The 22,047-nt window shown below is 42.4% G+C and overlaps 1 protein-coding gene across 3 annotated transcripts in view; it reads right to left on the bottom strand.

The window, feature by feature from the left end:
- LOC132850351 (NACHT, LRR and PYD domains-containing protein 12-like) overlaps positions 1-9,407 on the bottom strand; it is a 101,355-nt gene extending 91,948 nt beyond the window's left edge. For 2 of the 3 annotated variants that reach the window (XM_060876874.1, XM_060877033.1), the window contains exons 1-5: positions 9,061-9,329; positions 8,485-8,601; positions 8,014-8,062; positions 7,605-7,809; positions 5,546-7,316 (exon numbers count right to left, since the gene is read on the bottom strand). In XM_060876874.1, the coding sequence (XP_060732857.1) occupies positions 5,546-7,316; positions 7,605-7,809; positions 8,014-8,062; positions 8,485-8,601; positions 9,061-9,113 (2,195 nt within the window). In that variant the 5' untranslated portion in view covers positions 9,114-9,329. The other variant, XM_060876954.1, reaches the window with a different exon arrangement.
- Between the last annotated feature and the right edge of the window lie 12,640 nt (positions 9,408-22,047).

The raw sequence follows: 22,047 nt of genomic DNA, 5'->3' as shown, positions 1-22,047 counted from the left end.
GATTTAGATTGATGAATAAGTTTTAAGATGTCATCAATTGAGGGTAGAATAAACTCAGAGAGCAGTTGTGTAGGAACAGGTAAAACTGAGACACATGGAGTAGAAACAGGAGTGGCCATAAGTTTTTTTTGAACAATTTTTGAAGTAAAGAATGATGCTAAAGTATTGCAAAAATCAGATGAATACAAATGAGAGGGAAGTGAGTCGGGGGTGTTGTAAAATTTTTCAATAAAGAAAAAAGAACCCTTGAAATTCCCTTCATTAGAACCAATTAAGCCAGAATAGTATGTAGATTTAGCTTTGGCAATAGTTTCTTTTTATGTTCTGAATACATTTCCTTGTGCACAGTAAGGCCAATTCTTCTAAAAAGTCTCTCAAGCCGTCTTCCTTTTGCTTTTAATTGCCTGAGAAAATGAGTGAACCGTACAGTGCAGTAAAAGGGTGCAGTAACAGCAAACGAAACAGTCCTAGTCTTAAGTGGGGCAAAAATATTAAGCAAATTATGGAGACTATTATTATATTTATTATATTAAGTTATCTGGAGTGGAACAGCTGTCAGCCCTAGGAAGACTAGCAATGCTTAAAGACAAGCTGTCAAATTAATGTCCGTGATTTTTCGAAATATCATGCGTACAGATTTCGATTTGAAAAGTGGAAGATTAACATTAAAAGACAGTAACAGATCATCAGTACATGGAAAAAGTCTGCATTAAGGTTGTCTGGAGAGACACATGAACAACAGATTAAATCCAAAGTATGTCCTTTAGAATGCGTGGGAAAATTCACATGCTGCTGCAGTCCGAAGCTATCCAGACAAGATGTAAATTCTTTAGTAAGATTGTTGTGAACATCATCTATGTGAATATTGAAATCCCCCACAAGAATTATATTTGGTGAGAGTGTAGTTATTTGATTCAAAAAAGCAGCAAAGTCAGGGATAAAATCCTTGTTGAACTTTGGTGGTCGATATACAGTACTGATAATAGTTGGAGTAGATCCAGAGAGCTGACAAACAGCAGCCTCAAATGAGTGGGAGGCAGAAACATTCAAAGACATCAGTCTCCACTTCTCACGGTAGATTATCGCCAGACCGCCTCCTCGACCAGAATCACGTGGTTGAGACATGTAAACAAACCCTGGCGGAATGGCGTCATTGAGTGCAATAAAGTCATTTTGTTGCTGCCATGTTTCGGTTAAAAAGAGAAAATCAATCTTGCGATTTGCAAGAAGATCCTGCACAAGATGCCCCTTACTCATAAGTGAAGATTACCTCCAGACCTCTGATTTTACACACACACTGGTTCAGGTGTTTGGTGTGGACCTGAGTACAGGTGGAGTGTTCACATACGTCCAAACACGTCCAAACGAAAGAGAAAGATTAAATTTTTTAACCTTATAAATGATTCTTGATCATGATTTGTATTTTTTATAAAATATAGATGTGTACTGTATATGTATCTCTCATCGATCATAAACAATGTAAATAAAGGATATTAGAAAGAACATTGTACTGTTTACTACAGATGTCACTGTTACTGTTTCAACACAACTTAGTGAACCCTTCTTTCTCCACAGAGTAAATGGGATCATGTCTTTCATGCCTCCACAACTGAGAAGTGAACGTGGGGTTTTCTTCTCAAATCTGAGCTCCTTCCCTGTTTACAGAGTGACGTCACATCAGCACGATTGCACACAGCATCAGAAATAAACAAAGTCAAACTTCTTACCTTTAAATGAGTGACACTGTATATACACAAGTATTAGCTTTAGATGGATCAACATACAGACAGATTCGTTTGTTAAATCTAAAACACTGACTATACACATAGCAGGAAATCCAACCCACCTTGTAGGTAAAAATCTAACACAACACTACTGTGTGTTACACTAAAGGATTTGTGTAGGTGGGCTTCAGGTGGCTATAAGTGACATGGTAGAATGTAGTGTACTAATGTGTAATATTTTATCAGTACATAATGATGAACAGAGAACAAAACCAGTCTGTTATTAATGTTGTACAACAAAAATATAGATTCACTACAGCTGCTTATAAATACAAACACAGTCCACAGCTTAAAATCTCCAAAATCCACAGAAAGTTTGTAAAGAATCGAAACCTGACGTCTCTTCAACAGTAACAGTGATAAACCTGACCGACCGTCACGTGCAACCGTCTTTGTGTTCACCGTCTGTTTTTACCACATCCACCATCTTCTGATGCAGTGAACCAGACAAAAAACTGTGTCTATAATTCAACCACAACAGATTAACAACAATCACGACCCAAGAACAAGAATGTGATCGGTCATTAACAGTTTGGTGTCTTTGTCGAGCTCCAAGTAGAACAAAACTTGGACTTTATAGGACTTTTTAATAACAGCGGTCACGACACTACACTCACCTGTGACACATTATTCATCCTCTCTCTTTTTACCTGCTTGTACACTTGATAAGCAAAGAAAAAAGAACCCCATCAAAATAAAAGTCTTCATATAAAAAGTCACATTTAAACTCCATCCTCTACAAACAAGTCAGTGTTAGACAAAGAAAATCTTCATCACTCATCTGAGTTAGCTGCCTAGCTTGTTTCTAACATATTAAGAAGAGCTCAATATCCTCAAGGAGAGGATCTCAAGGAGAACAATATCCTCGAAGAGTTTCAGTCAGGTTTCAGGCCCCACCATAGCACAGAAACTGCACTTGTGAAAGTCACAAATGACCTGTTCTTAGCTTCGGACCAAGACAAAATTACACAGGTATTCATGGACAAGCTTTAAGTTGGTTTAGATCCTACCTGTCTGACCGATACCATTTTGTAGAATCAAATGGTGAACCCTCCAGTTTACTACCAGTTAATTATGGGGTCCCTCAAGGATCAGTTCTAGGACCTCTGCTTTTATCGATATACATGCTTCCATTAGGGAACATCATTAGAAGACATGGGATTAGTTTCCATTGTTATGCTGATGATACACAGTTATATATCTCATCAAAACCAGATGAAATAGCTAAACTGTCCAAATTAACTCAGTGCCTTAGAGAGATAAAAGACTGGATGAGCTGTAATTTTCTGTTGTTAAACTCTGATAAGACAGAAATACTACTTATAGGTCCAAAAACCAGTACACAGAAACTCTCACAATTTAATTTCCATTTAGAGGGATGTTCTGTTACTAGTAGCTCAACAGTGAAAAACCTGGTGTTTATTAGACAGTAACTTGTCTTTTGAAAATCATGTCGCCCAAACCACAAAAACAGCCTTCTTTCACCTTAGAAATATTGCCAAACTGAGAAACATCCTGTCTGTATCTGATGCTGAGAAGCTAGTTCACGCTTTCATGATGTCACAACCGGGATGGAAGGAGACAGACCCGTACGCAGGATAGCTTCAAATGAAGGGGGTTTAATAAATAAAGAAGACATAGACAAAAATTACGATAAATGAAACAATACAACTGACGACATTTAACAGAGACTAGACATGACGAGGGCTACATGCAACTAATGATCCGCGCTGCATTCAGCAACGCTGCTAACTTAAATACAATTAAGACAATGATGACAATGAGGAGCAGGTGTGGTGACAGGGAGGAGCAGACGAAGGCGGGGCAGACACGTGACAACAACAACAACAGCACATGGCCAAAAGTCCGGGCTGAATCATGACACATGACCTCTAGACTGGACTATTGTAATGCATTACTAGGTGGTTGTCCTGCATCTTTAATAAATAGGCTACAGTTAGTCCAAAATGCAGCTGCCAGAGTTCTCACTAGGACAAGAAAGTATGACCATATAACCCCAATTTTATCATCTCTACACTGGCTACCTGTTAAGTTTAGAATTGATTACAAACTGCTGCTACTTACGTACAAGGCTCTTAATGGTTTAGCTCCCATGTATCTAACTAGTCTTCTAACATGTTACAATCCTTCATGCTCTCTGAGTTCACAAAACTCAGGACTTCTGCTTGTTCCCAGAATATCTAAGTCTACTAAAGGTGGTAGAGCATTTTCTTATTTAGCTCCCAAACTCTGGAATAGTCTTCCTGATAGTGTTCGGGGCTCAGACACACTTTCCCAGTTGAAATGTAGATTAAAAACTCATCTCTTTAGTCAGGTGTACACATAATACATCCCATAATATTGTGCTCTAATACATCAGACTTACACATTTTTATGAACAGCAGATATGTTAATCCCTCTGCACTGCTCTTCTCTTTTTCTACCCATGCCGAGACACCCAGGCATTGTACCAGCTCCGATCGTCTTCCGTGCGATGAAGTTTTTGGACCTCCACTGAGATGAGGGCGACTCTGTGAGAATCCTGAGACATCTACAGATCTACCAGCTCCAGTTGGACTCTGTGATACTAAAGAGGAGATCTGAACTCCATGTGATCCCTACACCAATACAACACTTGCCTGACTGTATATTTGTAATCACACCCCCAGTGTCATCCATATGAGGATGAGGTTCCCCTTTGAGTCTGGTTCCTCTCAAGGTTTCTTCCTTTACAATCTAAGGGAGTTTTTCCTTGCCACTGCTGCCTGAGTCACCTCAGACTTGCTCATTGGGGATAAATACACATACACACATACATACATACACACTGTGAACTATATATATTTTGGATTTTTATTATATTAATTCTTTGTATTATTCCTTATGTTTACCTTCTGTTCTATGTTTATGTTCTGTAAAGCTGCTTTGAGACAATGTCCATTGTAAAAATCGCTATACAAATAAACTTGAATTGAATTGAATTGAAAGATAAAGCTGAACATTTTCCCACTTCGTCTGTCCAATGTGTCGAGGTCCAAAATGATGATTGATGTTTTATTTACCACGAGCTCAGACCTTGGTAAAGCAGTAGTGCAGACTGAAGGAGACTTTTGTTTTTCCTTCATATTGGGTTAAATTTTTAAAAAGTATTTATGTTTTATTTTTGTTAGAAAGAACAATTGAGTAAAAAAGCCATGACAGAGTGAATCTCCCCACAACACTGTGTCACACACAACAACAGATGAGGAACTTCAACATAAAGAGATACTTGAAGGACATCAGAGTGTTTTAATATTTACTTTTTATATTTTCTCTCCATATTGATCCCATTTTGTCAGTCTGATGTTTTTCTCATCTGTGAGAGTTTTGTTAAATGTCACTTTCAAAATAAACAGAAAAGAAAAAGTCTTTCACTGGTGTTTAGTTCAGAAATGTCTTTAGTTCTTAAATGCATGCAGTTATTTTGTGTGGATTTTTTTTTTTTTATAAATTTTAGAGAACACTTAATTTTTCCTGATTCATATATAAAACCTATAAAATGACTCATATGATGTTATAAGATTTTGTCCATGTGGCCCAGCCCTTAGTTCAGATATAACATGTTAGCGTAAAAAGTGAAACAATCTTCTGTAAAAGTACCAGAGGTTTGTTTAAAGATGATTAGAGGAACTATTAACTAACATTAACCCAAACAGTGCAGTTCAGTGTTACATTAAAATAATAAACCATGCAGTAATACAGTTATAAATAAAAATACTCACACAGCTCTTCTAGAGGCTTTGACCACTGGCAGCAGCCTCAGAAGACATTCATGTGATCGATCATATTCACTCAAATTAAACACATCCAGCTCCTGTTCTGAGGTCAGTAACACAAACGCCAGAGCTGACCACTGAGCAGGAGAGAGACTGGTTCTACTGAGACGTCTGTTACCTCCTCTGTTCAAGTAAGTTTGTACTTCCTGCTCTAGAGAATGATCATTCAGTTCATTCAGACAGTGGAACAGATTGATGGATTTCTCTGGAGATGGATTCTCCCTGATCTTCTCCTTGATGTACTTCACTGTTTCCTGTTTGCTGTGAGATCTGCTTCCTGTCTGTGGCATTAAGTCTCGTAAAAGAGTTTGATTGTTCTCCAGTGAGAGACCCAGAAGGAAGCGGAGGAACAGGTCCAGGTGTCCATTCTCACTCTGTAAGGCCTGGTCCACTGAACTCCTGAGGAGATCACACATGTTTAACTTCCTGATGAAACTTTTAAGATCTTGCTTCACTAACACATTTCTCTTTTTTGAGATAAAATACAGAAATACATATAAAGCAGCCACAAACTCCTGAACACTCAGATGTATGAAGCTGAACACCTTCCCCAGGTGAAGACCAAACTCCTCTCTGAAGATCTGGGTACACACTCCTGAGTACACTGACACATCTCTGACATCAATGCCACACTCTCTCAGGTCTTCCTCATAGAAGATCAGGTTTCCTTTCTCCAGCTGCTGGAAAGCCAGTTTTCCCAGTGCCATGATACTCTCTCTGGTCTGCTGAGGATCAGGGTCACATTTCTGATGGTACTTTTGGTCCTTGTGTTTGATCTGAAAGATCAGGAAGTGTGTGAACATTTGAGTCAGAGTCTTAGGGATGTCTCCACTCTCTGCTTCACCCAACATTCTCTCTAGAACAGTGGCTGAGATCCAGCAGAAGACTGGGATGTGGCACATGATGTAGAGGCTTCTTGAAGACTTCAGGTGAGTGATGATTTTATTGGTCAGTCTCTGATCACTGATCCTCTTCCTGAAGTACTCCTCTTTCTGAGGATCACTGAAGCCTCGTACCTCTGTTACCTGGTCTACACACTCAGGAGGGATCTGATTGGCTGCTCCTGGTCTTGTGGTTATCCAGAGGAGAGCAGAGGGAAGCAGATTCCCCTTGATGAGGTTCGTCAGCAGCACATCCACTGAGACTGACTCTGTCACATCACACAATATCTCATTCTTCTGGAAATTTAGAGGAAGTCGACACTCATCCAGACCATCAAAGATCAACACCACTTTGTAGGAGTCACAGTCTATTGATTCTAGTTTTCTTATTTCTGGGAAAAAGTGATGAAGAAGTTTCATCACACTGAGATTTTGCTGCTTCATCAGATTCAGCTCTCTAAAGGGAAGTGGAAACATGAAGAAGACGTCCTGATTTACTTTTCCTTCAGCCCAGTCCAGAATGAACTTCTGCACAGAGACTGTTTTTCCAATTCCAGCAACTCCTTTAGTCAGCACAGTTCTGATGGACATGTCTTTAAAGATCTCATTACATTTGATGGGTTTCTCCTGTGTTGCTGGTCTCCTGGACGCTGCCTCAATCTGTCTCACTTCATGTTCATTATTGATGTCTCCACTCCAACCCTCTGTGATGTAGAGCTCAGTGTAGATCTCATTCAGAAGTGCTGAGCTTCCATGCTGTGAGATTCCTTCATTAATTCTTTTAAACTTCTCTCTCAGCTTGGACTTCAGCATTGGCTGATACACAGAGGCGAGTTCTAATAAACAAAATAATAACATGTTTTAATGCAAAATCAGTAAGAACAATATAAAATGTACATTTATTTCAGTTCCTGCTGTTCATTCCTGATTGATGTATTAAATATTACTGAAGGAACAGGACCATTGTTCAGAGTAACCACAAGCTGGACCATGAACAGAACAGAAAAGCAGCAGATGTACAAGATACTAAAATTAAATTTAAAACTAAAAGTGTTCATATCTAAAACTATTTCCTCTCTCTAAAGTGAAGCTGATGGAATAAAGTCATGACTCAGAGCTCTTACTGTTGTGCAGTGTGTTAGCGAGATCTGTGTGGTTCATGTTCTTCAGGACGTGCAGTGTGATCTTCAGCGCTCCCTCTCTGACACTGTGCAGATCCTTCTCATCCTCCACCTCCCTCTCAGTGCATGCTGGGTAATCTGGACTCAGGAGCTTCCTAAACCTCTTCAGCTCATTCTTTATCAGAGTGATGACTTTGTGTTCCAGCTCCTGGTTAGAAACACACAGGAACAGATCTAAATATTATCATGTTACACAGTGAGAGAGGCTTTTATTTTATCAAAAGAAGAAAAGTCTATTTTTATTATCACATTTAAAACTCATACAACTGATTACCCTTAATGCTGCTGCGCATCAAGACATGACAAGGGATCACAACACACACATTACACACTTTAACAACAACACACACACCTTGAATATAGAGTCCAGCTGATTTGTGCTGATGTTTGATTTTTGTGGTCTGTGAACAAACAAAACCCATCATGTAATATGGACTATATGTATTCATAGCTGCACAAATCACACACTAATAAATAGACACAGATATTTAACACTATCCTCTTAACACAATACACTGATTTCAGGATTTCCTAACTGACACCAACATGTTTAGAAACAAATGTTTGAATAAATGAATAAAATCTTTATATTGTCATTAATGTCCCAGGTGTAAATGTTCTTCTTTAGCACCACAGACCCTCCAGCTCAGGGACTGCAGACTGAACTGAACTCTTAAAGCACTTTTCCTCACTGCCAGTCTGAGAGCTGCAGCACTGCACAGTTTAGTGTTTTACTGCTTCAACACCTGATAAAGCTCATGAAGGGCTTCATAATGAGTTTGATCAGGTGGAACACTGCTGTAAAACACCTCACTATACTGACCTCACATCAGTAGAACTGTCTCTGGCTCTGAAGTGAATTGGATGTCCTATTGACGCGTCACTCTTCATGGACACACAGCTGGGTTCTGGTGAGTCTGATCTCTTTCCCTCCATCATTCTAGAATTACAACAGAAATATCAGCACTAATTAATACTCAGCTGTCTCAGCACTGTTAAACAATGTGTTCATCATTAAACACAATAGTTCCATCTTTTTAATTCAGATCCAGTCTGTACACTTATTCAAACAGGAGACAGGCCTCATAAGTCAGGAATTACACTGATATCAGGAGTCCCAATCACAGCTAACTGACTCAGCTGGGTCTTAAAGCCTGTAGAGTTCACTGACACAAAGCTATGCTGCTCTTATGCTCCACATGACACAGTCCTTTTTACTCTTCTCTCAGTGAATGATTTGTCTAAACTGTTCTTAGATCAGATCAGTGATATATTCACTGCTATTAAACACCTTAAAGCAAAGTTGAGTTCCTGTGTTAACTAGTGAGTGTTTAGAGATACAGATGTGTTCCCATGAGACGGTGTGTATGTATTGCTGGTGAATGTAAAAGTAAGTCACCTCTCGTCTTTCTTTAAGTCCTGTTTTCCAGACACACTCATGTTGGAGGTCATGTCTCCTTCTCCAGATTACAGCAGGACACACGTTTACTTCACTCCAACATCGGTGTGTTAAATTAAACCCTGAATCAGCACAGAGTTCACTTACAGGAAATAGTCACGCTATCAAGTTATAAAACAACCTGTGTACATTAAAGCTTCAGTACAAACCCACAAAACTCTTCTGCATCTAGTGTCACTTCAGTGTGTTTATATATTAGAGCTTTAGATACTCACTGTGTTTTTACTCCTGAAATCTTTTAGTTTTCACTCCACACAAAATGGAGCTGCTGACTTTCACTTTTATTAACACTGGTCTAACTGGTTTGTCTGGTTTATGCTGACATGTGTGTGTGTGTGTGTGTGTATGTGTATGTGTATGTGTGTATGTGTATGTGTATGTGTGTGTGTGTGTGTTTGTGTATGTATGTGTGTGTGTTTTTGTGTGTGTGTATGTGTGTGTCTATTTGTGTGTGTGTGTGTGTGTATGTGTGTGTGTGTTTGTGTGTGTTTGTGTGTGTGTGTGTGTACCCTTGTGTTTGGCCTTGTCTTTATGAACGCTGACGTCATTATCATCACTCAGGAACTCATCTTCATCTTCCTCCTCCTCTTGTGGGTGATGCAGAGACACGCCCGGCCCCACCACCACCTACACCCAGGGGGTAAAGGTCATGGGATAATGTACAAGAGCTATACAGAGATAATTATCATCAGAGGTGTGTTAGAGAGGAGGAACAATAGTAATGTGTGTGTGTGTGTGTGTGTAAGTGTGTGTGTGAGTGAGTGTGTGTGACTGAGTATACTGTAAGTGTGTGTGTGTGTGTACGTGCTCTGTGTGAGTGAGTGAGTGTGTGTGAGTGTGTGTTTGAGTGTGTGTGTGTACGTGCTCTGTGTGTGTGTATGTGTGTGTGTATGTGTGTGTGCGTATGGGTGTGTGTGTGAGTGTGTGTGTTTGTGAGTGTGTGTGAGTGTGAGTATAAGTGTGTGTGTGTGTATGTGTGTGTGTGAGTGTGTGTGTATGTGTGTGTGTGCGTATGAGTGTGTGTGTGAGTGTGAGTGTTTGTGAGTGTGAGTATAAGTGTGTGTGTGTGTGTGTATGTGTGTGAATGTGTGTGTGTGTGTGTGTGTATGTGTGTGTGAGTGTGTGTGTGTATGTGTCAGTGTGTGTGAGTGTGTGGTGCAGAGTAAACACACACCTGAGAGGAACAGATACTGATATGTCAGTCCTGCAGATCATGAAGGACCTCAAACTCATCACTGCCACTATGTAAAATGTTCTGTAATAAACAAACGAATCATTGAATCTGAATCCACACTGTGGGCGTGTCCCGTCCCACACCACACCCTCTACACAGGGTCTAGTTACCATGGGGAAGTGGATCTTATTCAGACCCTGGGTCTTCTGATAGTGGAGAACTCTGTTACTCTTGGTATCTACGGCAACGATGACATCATCCTCATCACAGTGTGTCCAGTTGCCAGGGGATGACTCCCTGAAAATCATCGTCATCACTGAGATGTTCTTCTCCTCTTTACGCCTCAGTCTAGATGGAGAGAGAGAGGGAGAGAGAGAGAGAGAGAGAGAGAGAGAGGAGAGAGAGAGAAAGAACCAGTTAGTTATCTGCTTGCTACTTAATGTTTGGCATTGAATCAGTTTGTTCCTGTTTTTATAACAACTCAAAAAAGAGAGATACAGAGAGAAACAGAGAGAAACAGAGAGAGACAGAGAGACTCAGATCTAGTTTGCGTTGAATTGATGGAATTTTGGAAGTTAATACACCATGAAATATAACATCCAAAAGTCTGTTTTTCTAGAGTTACGGGTTACTGAGGAAGGATAAATGAATGAATGAAATGATGGGGGAAAGAATGTTTTTTAATTTGTCAGCAGCTGGGCTTTATACATCATTCTGATTACATCTTCAGCCACTGGTTAAAATAACATAATAGAGCAGTTAGGTTAAAGCTAACAGTCAACTTTGAAAGTCTTCCATGTCCCGAGAACAGACCGCAAACCTACTGTTAAAAGCCGTGTGCTTATCTAACTCTGTCCAGTGTAAAGCTGAGCTCATGTCAGGGCCAGAAAAATGGAGCATGGTGATGGATTTGGACTGTAATCATCACAAACAGTTTTGCACTCAAGCCTCCATCAGTACACAGTTGATCACTTCAACAAGACAGACATAATGTTAGAACTAGAATGAATTTCCTGCTTACGTAATTACTTTTGTTTTACCATATAGAAGGGATATTATTTGTAATCAAACTCCAAAAGAGATGAGGTTTGATCAGGAAAACTATACTTTTGTAGTTTAAACATCATTCGCATTAAGTAAATGCTGTGTACAATCTTTAGCCCCCCTCCTCCAACTCATTTTATTCACCCATGCTTTGCTTTTCCACTGCCTTTTCAATTAATATTTCCTCACTAACTCTGTACAAGTCCCACAAACGTGATCAGTGTCTTAATACACCCTTTAAATGTCACAGAAATGCTCCAATCAACAGGAAGGGTGTTCATTAGGACCACTTCAGAAGCCTAATTGTTTCCCAGCTCTTGTTTCAGCACTAAGCATCGTGATTAGCGTGAGGATGTTGTTTCAGATTTGGGCCCCTGCCCCATGTCGTGATGGAGTGAAGTTCATCTGTAGGACGAACAAGCGAGTGGACGGAGGAGAGGAAGCAGAGGAGAGTATGGGTTTAATGAGGTTTTAGAGCAGTGGGGGGGATGGTTTTAATTGCTACTGAGGATAGGTTTAGTGGTATAGAGTTGGATGCTCCGTGTGTGTGTGTGTGGGTGTGTGTGTGGCTGTATGTGTGGAGGGGAAACTGGGTGTCTTTGTGTGGGAGTTTACACACCACTAGAGGAGCATGCTGAGATCTAATGCCTTTGATGCTTTTTCTTTCTCTCTCTCTCTCTCTCTCTCTCTCTCTCTCTCTCTCTCTCTCTTTCACACACACACACACACACACACCACTGTCACTCGTTTCCCCTCTGTCTCTGTATTCACCTTCTACCCCTCTTTTTTCTTCTTGTTAGATCACCTTCTCCATACGCCATTGTTTTGTACCAGGAGTAAGGACACATGGAGAGTAACTTTGATGCCCTTTAAAAAGTTCCTGTCAACACCCTGGGTAGAAAGTTAATCATCTGAGTGTGTGTGTGTGTGTGTGTGTATATGTGTACAGTATGTGTGTGTGTGAGTGTGTGTGTATGTGTATGTGTGTGTGTGTGTGTGTGTGTGTGTGTGTGTGTGTGTGTGGAGAGCTCTTGTTTTCAAGAATAATCTTAGCCAAAATGGAGGATTTTTTTGAAGATTTTTTGAAGATTTAGAGAGAGGTGGACTTCTGCTGCCAAAGAAAAAATACAGGAGCAAACATCAGACACCAGACATGATTTGGTTGATCAGCTACATTTTGGTAAATACAAAAAAAAAGTCTTCAAATCCTAAATCAAGTTTGTGATTTTGTGTATCTAATGTACTGTCTGAACTGAATCACGTTTTTTTGTCCAGTGTGTAAATATTACAGTGAGAAGTAAAGGAGGCTGATTTGTGTATCCGCCATATCGTTGTGTCTCAGTGCCCCCAGCTGGACACTGCTGCCTTCCCCAGACTCTGTTTTCTCAGTCACCCAACTATGTCCCCATGCTTTTGTTGACTTTGAAAAAGATCACATAGCTTTCCCGCTCAGCATGAGGGGACAAAAGAGCAGATAGAGGGGATTCACAGAGTTTTACTCCAGTCAAAACCACACACACACACACATAGCCACATCCCTTACCCTATCTTTATAAGAGAAAAGTAACTGAGCTAATGTTTACACATGCAGTCATCTGTGTACGCCTGGCTACTTTGAGCCGAAGGGCGTGTGGGACTCTCAGCTTGGCAACTGGATCTTTTAGTAAAGCAGTCACTGCCTTTATATTGCCCTGGGTTCCCGGAAAAGGAAAAGCCTTTTGTGTGACAAGGACAGGGCCATGGTGATAACATGGAAGTGCACAACGGACTGTAACTCTGACTGATTTTGATTCACTGGGTGTCTGTCTGACTGACTGACTGACTGTCTGACTGTGTGTCTGAGTGTATGTCTGTCTGACTGACTGTGGGTCTGAGTGACTGAATGTGTGTCTGTCTGACTGACTGATTGAATATATGTCTGACTTACAGACTAACTGACTAACTGTTTGTCTGAGTGACTGACTGACTGACTGACTGACTGACTGACTGAATATATGTCAGACTGACTGGCGGACTGAATGACTGTTTGTCTGAATGACTAACTGGGTGTCTGTCTGACTGACTGACTGACTGACTGACTGAATGACTGAATATGTACCTGTCTGACTGACTGATTGAATATTTGTCTGACTGACTGTCTGTGTGTCTGTCTCACTGACTGACTGTCTGTCTGACTGACTGACTAAATATATGTGTGACGTCTGTGTGTCTGTCTGACTGTCTGACTGACTGTCTGTCTGTGTCCGTCTGACTGACTTACTGACTGTGTGTCTGAGTGACTGTCTGACTGTGTGTCTGTATGACTGACCGACTGTGTGTCTGAGTAAATGTGTGTCTCTCTGACTGACTGAATGACTGAATATGTGTCTGTCTGACTGTCTGCGTGTCTGTCTGAAAGACTGTCTGACTGACTGACTAACTGCGTGTATGACTGACTGAGTGACTGTCTGACTGTGTGTCTAACTGACTGACTGACTAAATGTTTGTCTGACTGACTGAATGTGTGTCTGACAGGCTGTGCACAAAAATAATAGGGCGAAAGCCTCCACACACTGGATAAATTGAGTTGCGGATCCAGATGTTTGTTTTTAATAGCTTGTAAAACCACAACAAACCTTTTGGAGTGTATCAGATTTCATGCGTTTTCTTTTTCATCCAAAATACAGGAAAGCTTCTTCAAATCCTGTTCAAATTCCCTATGGCAAAAAAAATTGCAATGGAGCTGCTTGTTTGAAGAAAAAAATAAAAACCACAAGAAAAATATCCCTATAGGCTATAAGGCTGGTTTGCTAGTGATGCCATATTGTTTTATTCAGTAGGGGATTATGTAATTAAATTACTTTTTTGTAATTTTCAAATCAGTTCCTACATGAAGTACAATTAAAAACTTTGGGTTACTTAACATAATCCCCGGTTCTTTGATAACAGAGTGGTGGTTAGTAACTCTACTGGTTAGTAAGTACGTATTATTAACGTTACAACCCGAAGTAAAAAGCTGAAGAAACCCTAAACGTTAACGGAACAGAGATCTGTTCTGTGTGTGACTGTGAGTGGGCAGAGCGAGACACAGCAAAACAATACATCTGTATGTGTGTAGGGGAGGGGCGCTGTGACTAGCCTATCACAGAACGCTGACACAATCAGCGTCAATTGACTCAATTGCGATTTATCTTGAGCTAAACTCTAACTCCTTACCCTTTGACATCTTTATTAATTTGTTTTCCCAGTGCCCGCTGCTAGCTGGTTAGCACCGCTAGCCTATTAGCCCGCTTCTGCTAGTACACACTACACACTAACTCTAAGTCTCCCATCTGCAAATACTTCTTAAAACCTAGAATAATCGCGCGATATACATTTCGATATCGTTACATCCTATTTATTTGTTTTCCCAGCGTCCGCCTCTAGCCGGCTAGCATAACTAGCCTGTTAGCCGAGTACCGCTAGTACACCTTTTACATCAATTATCTCTGTTGCTCTTACTATATAACACCATGTCGGTTACGTCTCTGCCTTTGAGTGCAGGTGAGGACATGTTCGAGCTGCACTCGGTGGAACTGGAGCTGGAGGCTGTGGAGAAGCAGATCCGCGACCTACAGGTGAAGCAGGCCGAGCTGCGGGAGCGGAAAGCAGCGCTGGAAGCCCCCCGGTCTCAGGTAAACTCCCGGCATTTAATCACTACTCCTTCCACCTCTACTCCGTGTGTTTCTCTGTCCAGGCCCAACGCACCCAGGAAGTGGCCTGGCCAGGGGCAGTTCACTCCAGCGCCGGGGCACCGCGGATCCTGGGTGCAGCAGCGGAGGACACGTGCCGGGCCCCGGTCGAGGACCTCTCCCCCTCCACCACCGCCGGTCTTCGAGATCCCCACCCGGAACCGCTTCGCCCCCCTTCGTGAGACGGACCGCGACACTGTGATCATCGGAGACTCCATCGTCCGCCACGTCCGTGCTACTGTGGCTAAAGGTAAGGCTCGCACTCACTGCTTACCTGGTGCCCGTGTTCTTGATGTCGCTGCACAGGTACCTAGGGTCGTGAGCAGAAACACCGGAGCTGTGGTTCTTCACGCCGGCTCGAACGACACCAGCCTGAGGCAGTCGGAGATCCTGAAGAGAGACTTCAAGACCCTGGTGGAGACGGTTCGCAGCACAGCGCCCACGGCGAGGATCATCGTGTCCGGACCACTTCCAACGTACCAGCGAGGAATTGAAAGGTTTAGTAGACTTTTTGCTTTTAATGAATGGCTTCAGTCATGGTGTCCGGCTCAGAATCTACACTTTATTGATAACTGGAATGTTTTCTGGGAGCGTCCTAGGCTGTTCCGCGCTGACGGCCTGCACCCCAGCAGAGTTGGAGCGGAGATCCTCTCGGACCACATCTCCAGGGCGCTGCACACCTTCTGACTGGTAAACTACGCCTTAAATTTAAATTTCAATAGCCATCCTTCACCTCAACACATCGATACAAATGCACACATACCTCTCCCCATAGAAACTGTGTCTGTTCCCCGAGCAGTGAGATTAAAAAGTAATTATGTAAGACGTTCTCGAAATAATCTTACTGTAATTAGACCAGAAAAATGCCAAAGAAACAAACAAAAACAGTTCCTAAAATTTGGGCTTCTGAACATTAGATCACTTACACCCAAAGCACTTATCATAAATGAAATAATCTTAGACAATAGCCTTACTGCATTATGCCTCACCGAAACCTGGATTAAACCAAATGACTACATCGGTCTAAATGAGTCTACACCATCAGGTTATATCTATAAGCACGAGCCTCGACAGACTGGTCGTGGAGGTGGTGTCGCCACTATCTTTAACGATTGCCTTACTGTTACCCAGAGAACACAGTATAGATTTAAGTCTTTTGAAGTGCTTGTCCTTAATGTTACACTATCGCACACGCACACGAAACAAAAATCCCTGATGTCTCTTGCGCTAGCGACCGTGTATAGACCACCAGGGCCCTACACCGATTTTCTTAGAGAATTCACAGATTTTCTTTCTGACCTACTGGTTAGCTTTGATAAAGCATTAATTGTAGGAGATTTTAACATTCATGTTGACGACACAAATGATGCGCTAGGACTCACATTCATGGACTTACTAAACTCACTTGGGCTCAAACAAAACGTCACTAGAGCAACTCACCGTCGTAATCATACACTAGATTTAATAATATCACACAGAATAGATGTCACTGATATAGATATCATTCCTCAAAGTGATGATATCACAGACCATTATCTCATAATGTACACACTACCTGTAGAACAGGCTAACTGCGTTTCACCACGTTATCGTCTCGGTAGAACTATTATTCCGACCACTAAAGACAGATTCACAAATAACCTGCCTGATCTGTCTGGACTTCTTACTGCACCCTTAAACACAGACGACCTAGATGAAATTACTAACAGCATAGGCGCTATATTCACTAGCACACTAGACACTGTTGCCCCAATCAGATTACAGAAGGTTAGAGATAAAACGCTTGCACCATGGTATAATAGTCATACTCACACCCTCAAGAGAGAGACCCGTAACCTCGAGCGAAAGTGGAGAAAAACTAAATTAGAGGTTTTTAGAATTGCATATAAGGAAAGTATGTCCAGCTATAGACAGGCTCTAAAAGCAGCCAGGGCTGATCACCTGAGCAAACTCATAGAAAATAACCAGAACAATCCCAGGTTTTTATTTAGCACAGTAGCTAGACTAACAAAAAACCAAAAATCTGAACACACAATTCCATCACAGTTCAGTAGTGACGATTTTATGAGATTCTTCACTGATAAAATCGAAAGTATCAGGAATAAAATAGGTGACGCTCAACACATAAGAGCAACTAGCATCCCGGTCTCACCTAAGGTTCTAAACACACAACTACATTGCTTTACAAGTACAGGTCAGGAAGAGTTAGTTAAACTTATTACTACAGCTAAATCAACAACTTGTTCACTAGACCCCATTCCAACTAAACTACTGAAAGAAGTGTTACATAAAGCCGGTGAGCCTCTTCTTAATATTATTAACTCCTCGTTATCTTTAGGTCACGTCCCTAAATCCTTCAAGTTGGCAGTTATTAGGCCACTCATTAAGAAACCTAATTTAGATCCTAATGGACTTTCAAATTACAGACCGATTTCACACCTTCCGTTTATGTCTAAAATACTAGAAAAGGTTGTGTCTGTTCAACTGAGCTCCTTCTTACAGGAGAACAATATCCTCGAAGAGTTTCAGTCAGGTTTCAGGCCCCATCATAGCACAGAAACTGCACTTGTTAAAGTTACAAACGACTTGTTCTTAGCTTCGGACAAAGACTGTATGTCACTATTAGTTCTACTTGACCTTAGTGCTGCATTCGACACTATAGATCACAACATTCTCCTAGATCGCTTACAAAATTACACAGGTATTCATGGACAGGCTTTAAGTTGGTTTAGATCCTACCTGTCTGATCGATACCATTTTGTAGAATTAAATGGTGAATCCTCCAGCTTATTACCAGTTAATTATGGGGTCCCTCAAGGATCAGTTCTAGGACCTCTGCTTTTCTCGATATACATGCTTCCATTAGGGAACATTATTAGAAGACATGGGATTAGCTTCCATTGCTATGCCGACGACACACAGTTATACATCTCCTCAAAACCAGATGAAATAACTAAATTGTCGAAATTAACTCAATGCCTTAGAGAGATAAAAGACTGGATGAGCTGTAACTTTCTGTTGTTAAACTCTGATAAGACAGAAACACTACTTATAGGCCCAAAAACTAGTACACAGAAACTCTCACAACTTAATTTCCATTTAGAGGGATGTACTGTTACTAGTAGCTCGACAGTGAAAGACCTGGGTGTTATATTAGACAGTAACTTGTCTTTTGAAAATCACGTCGCCCAAACCACAAAAACAGCCTTCTTCCACCTCAGAAATATTGCCAAGCTGAGAAACATCCTGTCTGTATCTGATGCTGAGAAGCTAGTTCACGCTTTCATGACCTCTAGACTGGACTATTGTAATGCATTACTAGGCGGTTGTCCTGCATCTTTAATAAATAGGCTACAGTTAGTCCAAAATGCAGCGGCCAGAGTTCTCACTAGGACAAGAAAGTATGACCATATAACCCCAATTTTATCATCTCTACACTGGCTACCTGTTAAGTTTAGAATTGATTACAAACTGCTGCTACTTACGTACAAGGCTCTTAATGGTTTAGCTCCCATGTATCTAACTAGTCTTCTAACACGTTACAATCCTTCACGCTCTCTGAGATCACAAAACTCAGGACTCCTGGTAGTCCCCAGAATATCTAAGTCTACTAAAGGCGGAAGAGCGTTCTCTTATTTAGCTCCCAAACTTTGGAATAGTCTTCCTGATAGTGTTCGGGGCTCAGACACACTTTCACAGTTTAAATGTAGATTGAAAACTCATCTCTTTAGTCAGGCGTACACATAATACATCCCATAAATATTGTGCACTATCACACTAGACTTGCACATTCTTATGAACAGCAGATATGTTAATCCCTCTGCACTGCTCTTCTCTTCTCTTTTTCTACCCATGCTGAGACACCCATGCTAAGATCGTTTTCCGTGCGTTGACATTTCTGGACCTCCACTGAGACAAGGCTGACTCTGTGAGAACCCTGAGACATCTACAGATCTACCGGCTCCAGTTGGACTCTGTGATACTTGTATATTTGTAACCACACCATCTAGTGTCACCCATATGAGGATGGGTTCCCCTTGAGTCTGGTTCCTCTCAAGGTTTCTTCCTTTACCAATCTAAGGGAGTTTTTCCTTGCCACTGTTGCCTGAGCCCTCAGACTTGCTCATTGGGGACAAATACACATACACACATACATACATACATACACACTGTGAACTGTATATATCTTGAATTTTTATTATATTAATTCTTTATACTTCTCCTTATGTTTATCTTTTGTTTTATGTTTATGTTCTGTAAAGCTGCTTTGTGACAATGTCCATTGTAAAAAGCGCTATACAAATAAACTTGAATTGAAACTTGAATTGAATCAGCTACCCAATGATGATTTTCATTCAATCCGAGCACAGATATTGACTCGTATTACTCATATAATACTCGTACTCGGCAGAAGTGCTTTATCCTTACCGGATACTCGTTTCAGCCGAGTATCCGGCTCATCTCTAGGAGATATAGACAGCTCCCGGTTTGCACCCATATTACTGTTTCCAAATGGGTACAGTAGTACCGGCATCCAGCACTGCGTGCGCTAAGGACGGCTCCGAAATGTCTAGCCTATAGAATCGCACAAACGTATGTGGCGTTGCCCAACTCGCCGCCAAGCAAATGTCCAGAACAGAAACTCCTCTGAGTAAAGCCCACGATGTGGCCATACCCCTAGTGGAGTGGGCTCTCAAACCCTTAGGGGGCTGAAGACTCCCTGCAACCATAAGCCACAGATATCGCCTCCACAAATCCAGTGGGATAGCTGCTGCTGTGATAACGGCTTCCCTGTGTGAGGAGTAGCCCAAGACACAAACAGCTGGTCACAAGTTCTGAAACCAGCTGTTCTCAGAGATCTTGAAGGAAACATAATATATCCCTAACAGAGCACTGAAAAGGGATAATCACTCTCCGCCCACACCATTCTTCAAAAACACGCCATTTATTGCTATAAAGAGCGCGGGTAGAGGAGGCTCTCGCGCTCTGTATAGTATGTATAACTGACGAGGGCAAGCCAGCCGCATTCAGATTCCACCTCTCACGGGCCAGGCCCAGAGGGTTAACATGTCCGGATGAGGATGTTAAACTCCCACCCCCCACCCCCAACCTGAGACAGGAGGTCCCTCTGCGGGGGGAGGGGCCACGGCTGCCCCGACAATAGTTGAACTATCTCTGCCACCCAATGACAGACACTGCTCCCTCACTCTGGCTAAAGCGGGGGAGATTAAGCTCAGAGGGGGAAATGCATACAGAAGCACGTCTGGCCACTGATGGGCTAAAGCATCCACACCCAACGGTGCATTTACGTCCATCAGAGAGAAATACAGAGGGCATTGAGCGTTTTCTTGTGAGGCGAAGAGATCTACGGCAGCCTGACCGTACCTCTGCCATACCTGGCTCACCACCTGAGGATGGAGTTTCCACTCCCCGTAAAGAGGATTTCCCCTGGACAGTAAATTTGCTCCTCTGTTCAAGATCCCCGGAACGTGAGTCGCCCGGAGAGACAGAAGCCGTGTGTTGCTCCACACGATCAGCTTCTTTGCCAACCGATGCAGCTGAAGGGAGCGTGTGCCCCCCTGAGGGTTGATGTAAGCAACCACTGTGGTGTTGTCTGTTTTCACTAAAACATGCTGACCTCTGAGAAAACTCAGAAAATGATTCAGTGCTAGCCACACCGCTAATAGCTGCAAATAGTTTATATGTTTGTGCATCAGCTGTGGCGGCCACGCGCCGTTCACAGTTCTGCCCATTAGGGTTGCTCCCCAACCCTTTAAGGACGCGTCCGTTGTCATAGTTACTCTCGATGACACCGCCCCTAAGGGAATCCCCAACCTGAGTGACACAGGGCTTTTCCAGTGTCTGAGCGCTTTGACGAATGCATGATTGATTCTCACCGGTCAGCTGAGAGCACAGACGCAAACGTGCGATCCAGCGATCCTAACCCTAACCCTAACCCACACATTTGGTAAAAACCCTCGGAGCCCATGCGTCCGCCAGATCTATCATCACAAACCAATCGTTTGGGTGAATCGATCGACATAGCACCTTGCGTGTCAGCATTTTGAATGAATACTGTCTGAGGTGCTTGTTTAATATACGCAGATCCAAAATAGGACGAAAGGCTGTGCCGCCTTTCTTTGGAACTACAAAATAACGGGAATAGAAGCCCTGACGGCTTTCCTCCACTCTGATTGCCTGCTTGTGCAGGAGGGTTTCGATTTCGGCCGTCAAAACACAAGCCGATTCTCCCTCGGTCACTGACATGATCAGCCCGTTGAAATGAGGCGGTTTCATGGCAAACTGGAGTCTTTACCCCCGTGAAACTGTTGCTAAAACCCACGGATGAACCGCGCATGTGCGCCAGCTGGCTATGCGGGCAGAGAGAAGGCCCCCGTATACTTCCGCCCCCACTTATGGGGAAGCGAGCACTGCCCCCAGCGGTGGGACTGAGGGAGCGCATTTCATGTCTTTGCACTTTTCGGGGTTTTTTAAACATATCGTCCTCGGCTGTTTGCCTGGCTGCAAAAGTGCAACATTTATTGTTATGTTTCTCGAACCAGGGGAGCATATTGCCTTCAGCCCGTGGCTTGGCTGCGATAATGCATGTTTTATCATCATCAATTCCCCTGTGTGTGTGAGTGCTTGGTGACACTGCACATGGCGCTGGCCTCCCTCTGTTCCCTGAACTGGAGGAGAGCAAACATAATGAGCCCTTACCAAACTTAGAACAGAAGGGCTGTATTCCCGACTTCTTCTCTTTGCCGGCGGAGAGAGAAGGACAGGGGAAAACCTGTGTGTCACCTTTTTCTTCCTTTCCCTGGGGTGGGGTGGACGGTTCCTAGCCGCCGCGGCCGCAAAAGAATGCTTTCCCCAAGGTCCGGAGCCATCCGGACACAGTCGCTGACCGACCTCTCCACTGTGAGCAGGTCTCACAGCTCTCGCGGTCATCGGCCTTCCTCTCGATGCTGCGGCTGCTGCGAAGCCCTGCCGTGTCGG

This window comes from Tachysurus vachellii, chromosome 1 (assembly GCF_030014155.1).
Source record: "Tachysurus vachellii isolate PV-2020 chromosome 1, HZAU_Pvac_v1, whole genome shotgun sequence".
NCBI classification, from domain to species: domain Eukaryota; kingdom Metazoa; phylum Chordata; class Actinopteri; order Siluriformes; family Bagridae; genus Tachysurus; species Tachysurus vachellii.
This window is presented reverse-complemented; position numbering and strand designations above follow the sequence as displayed.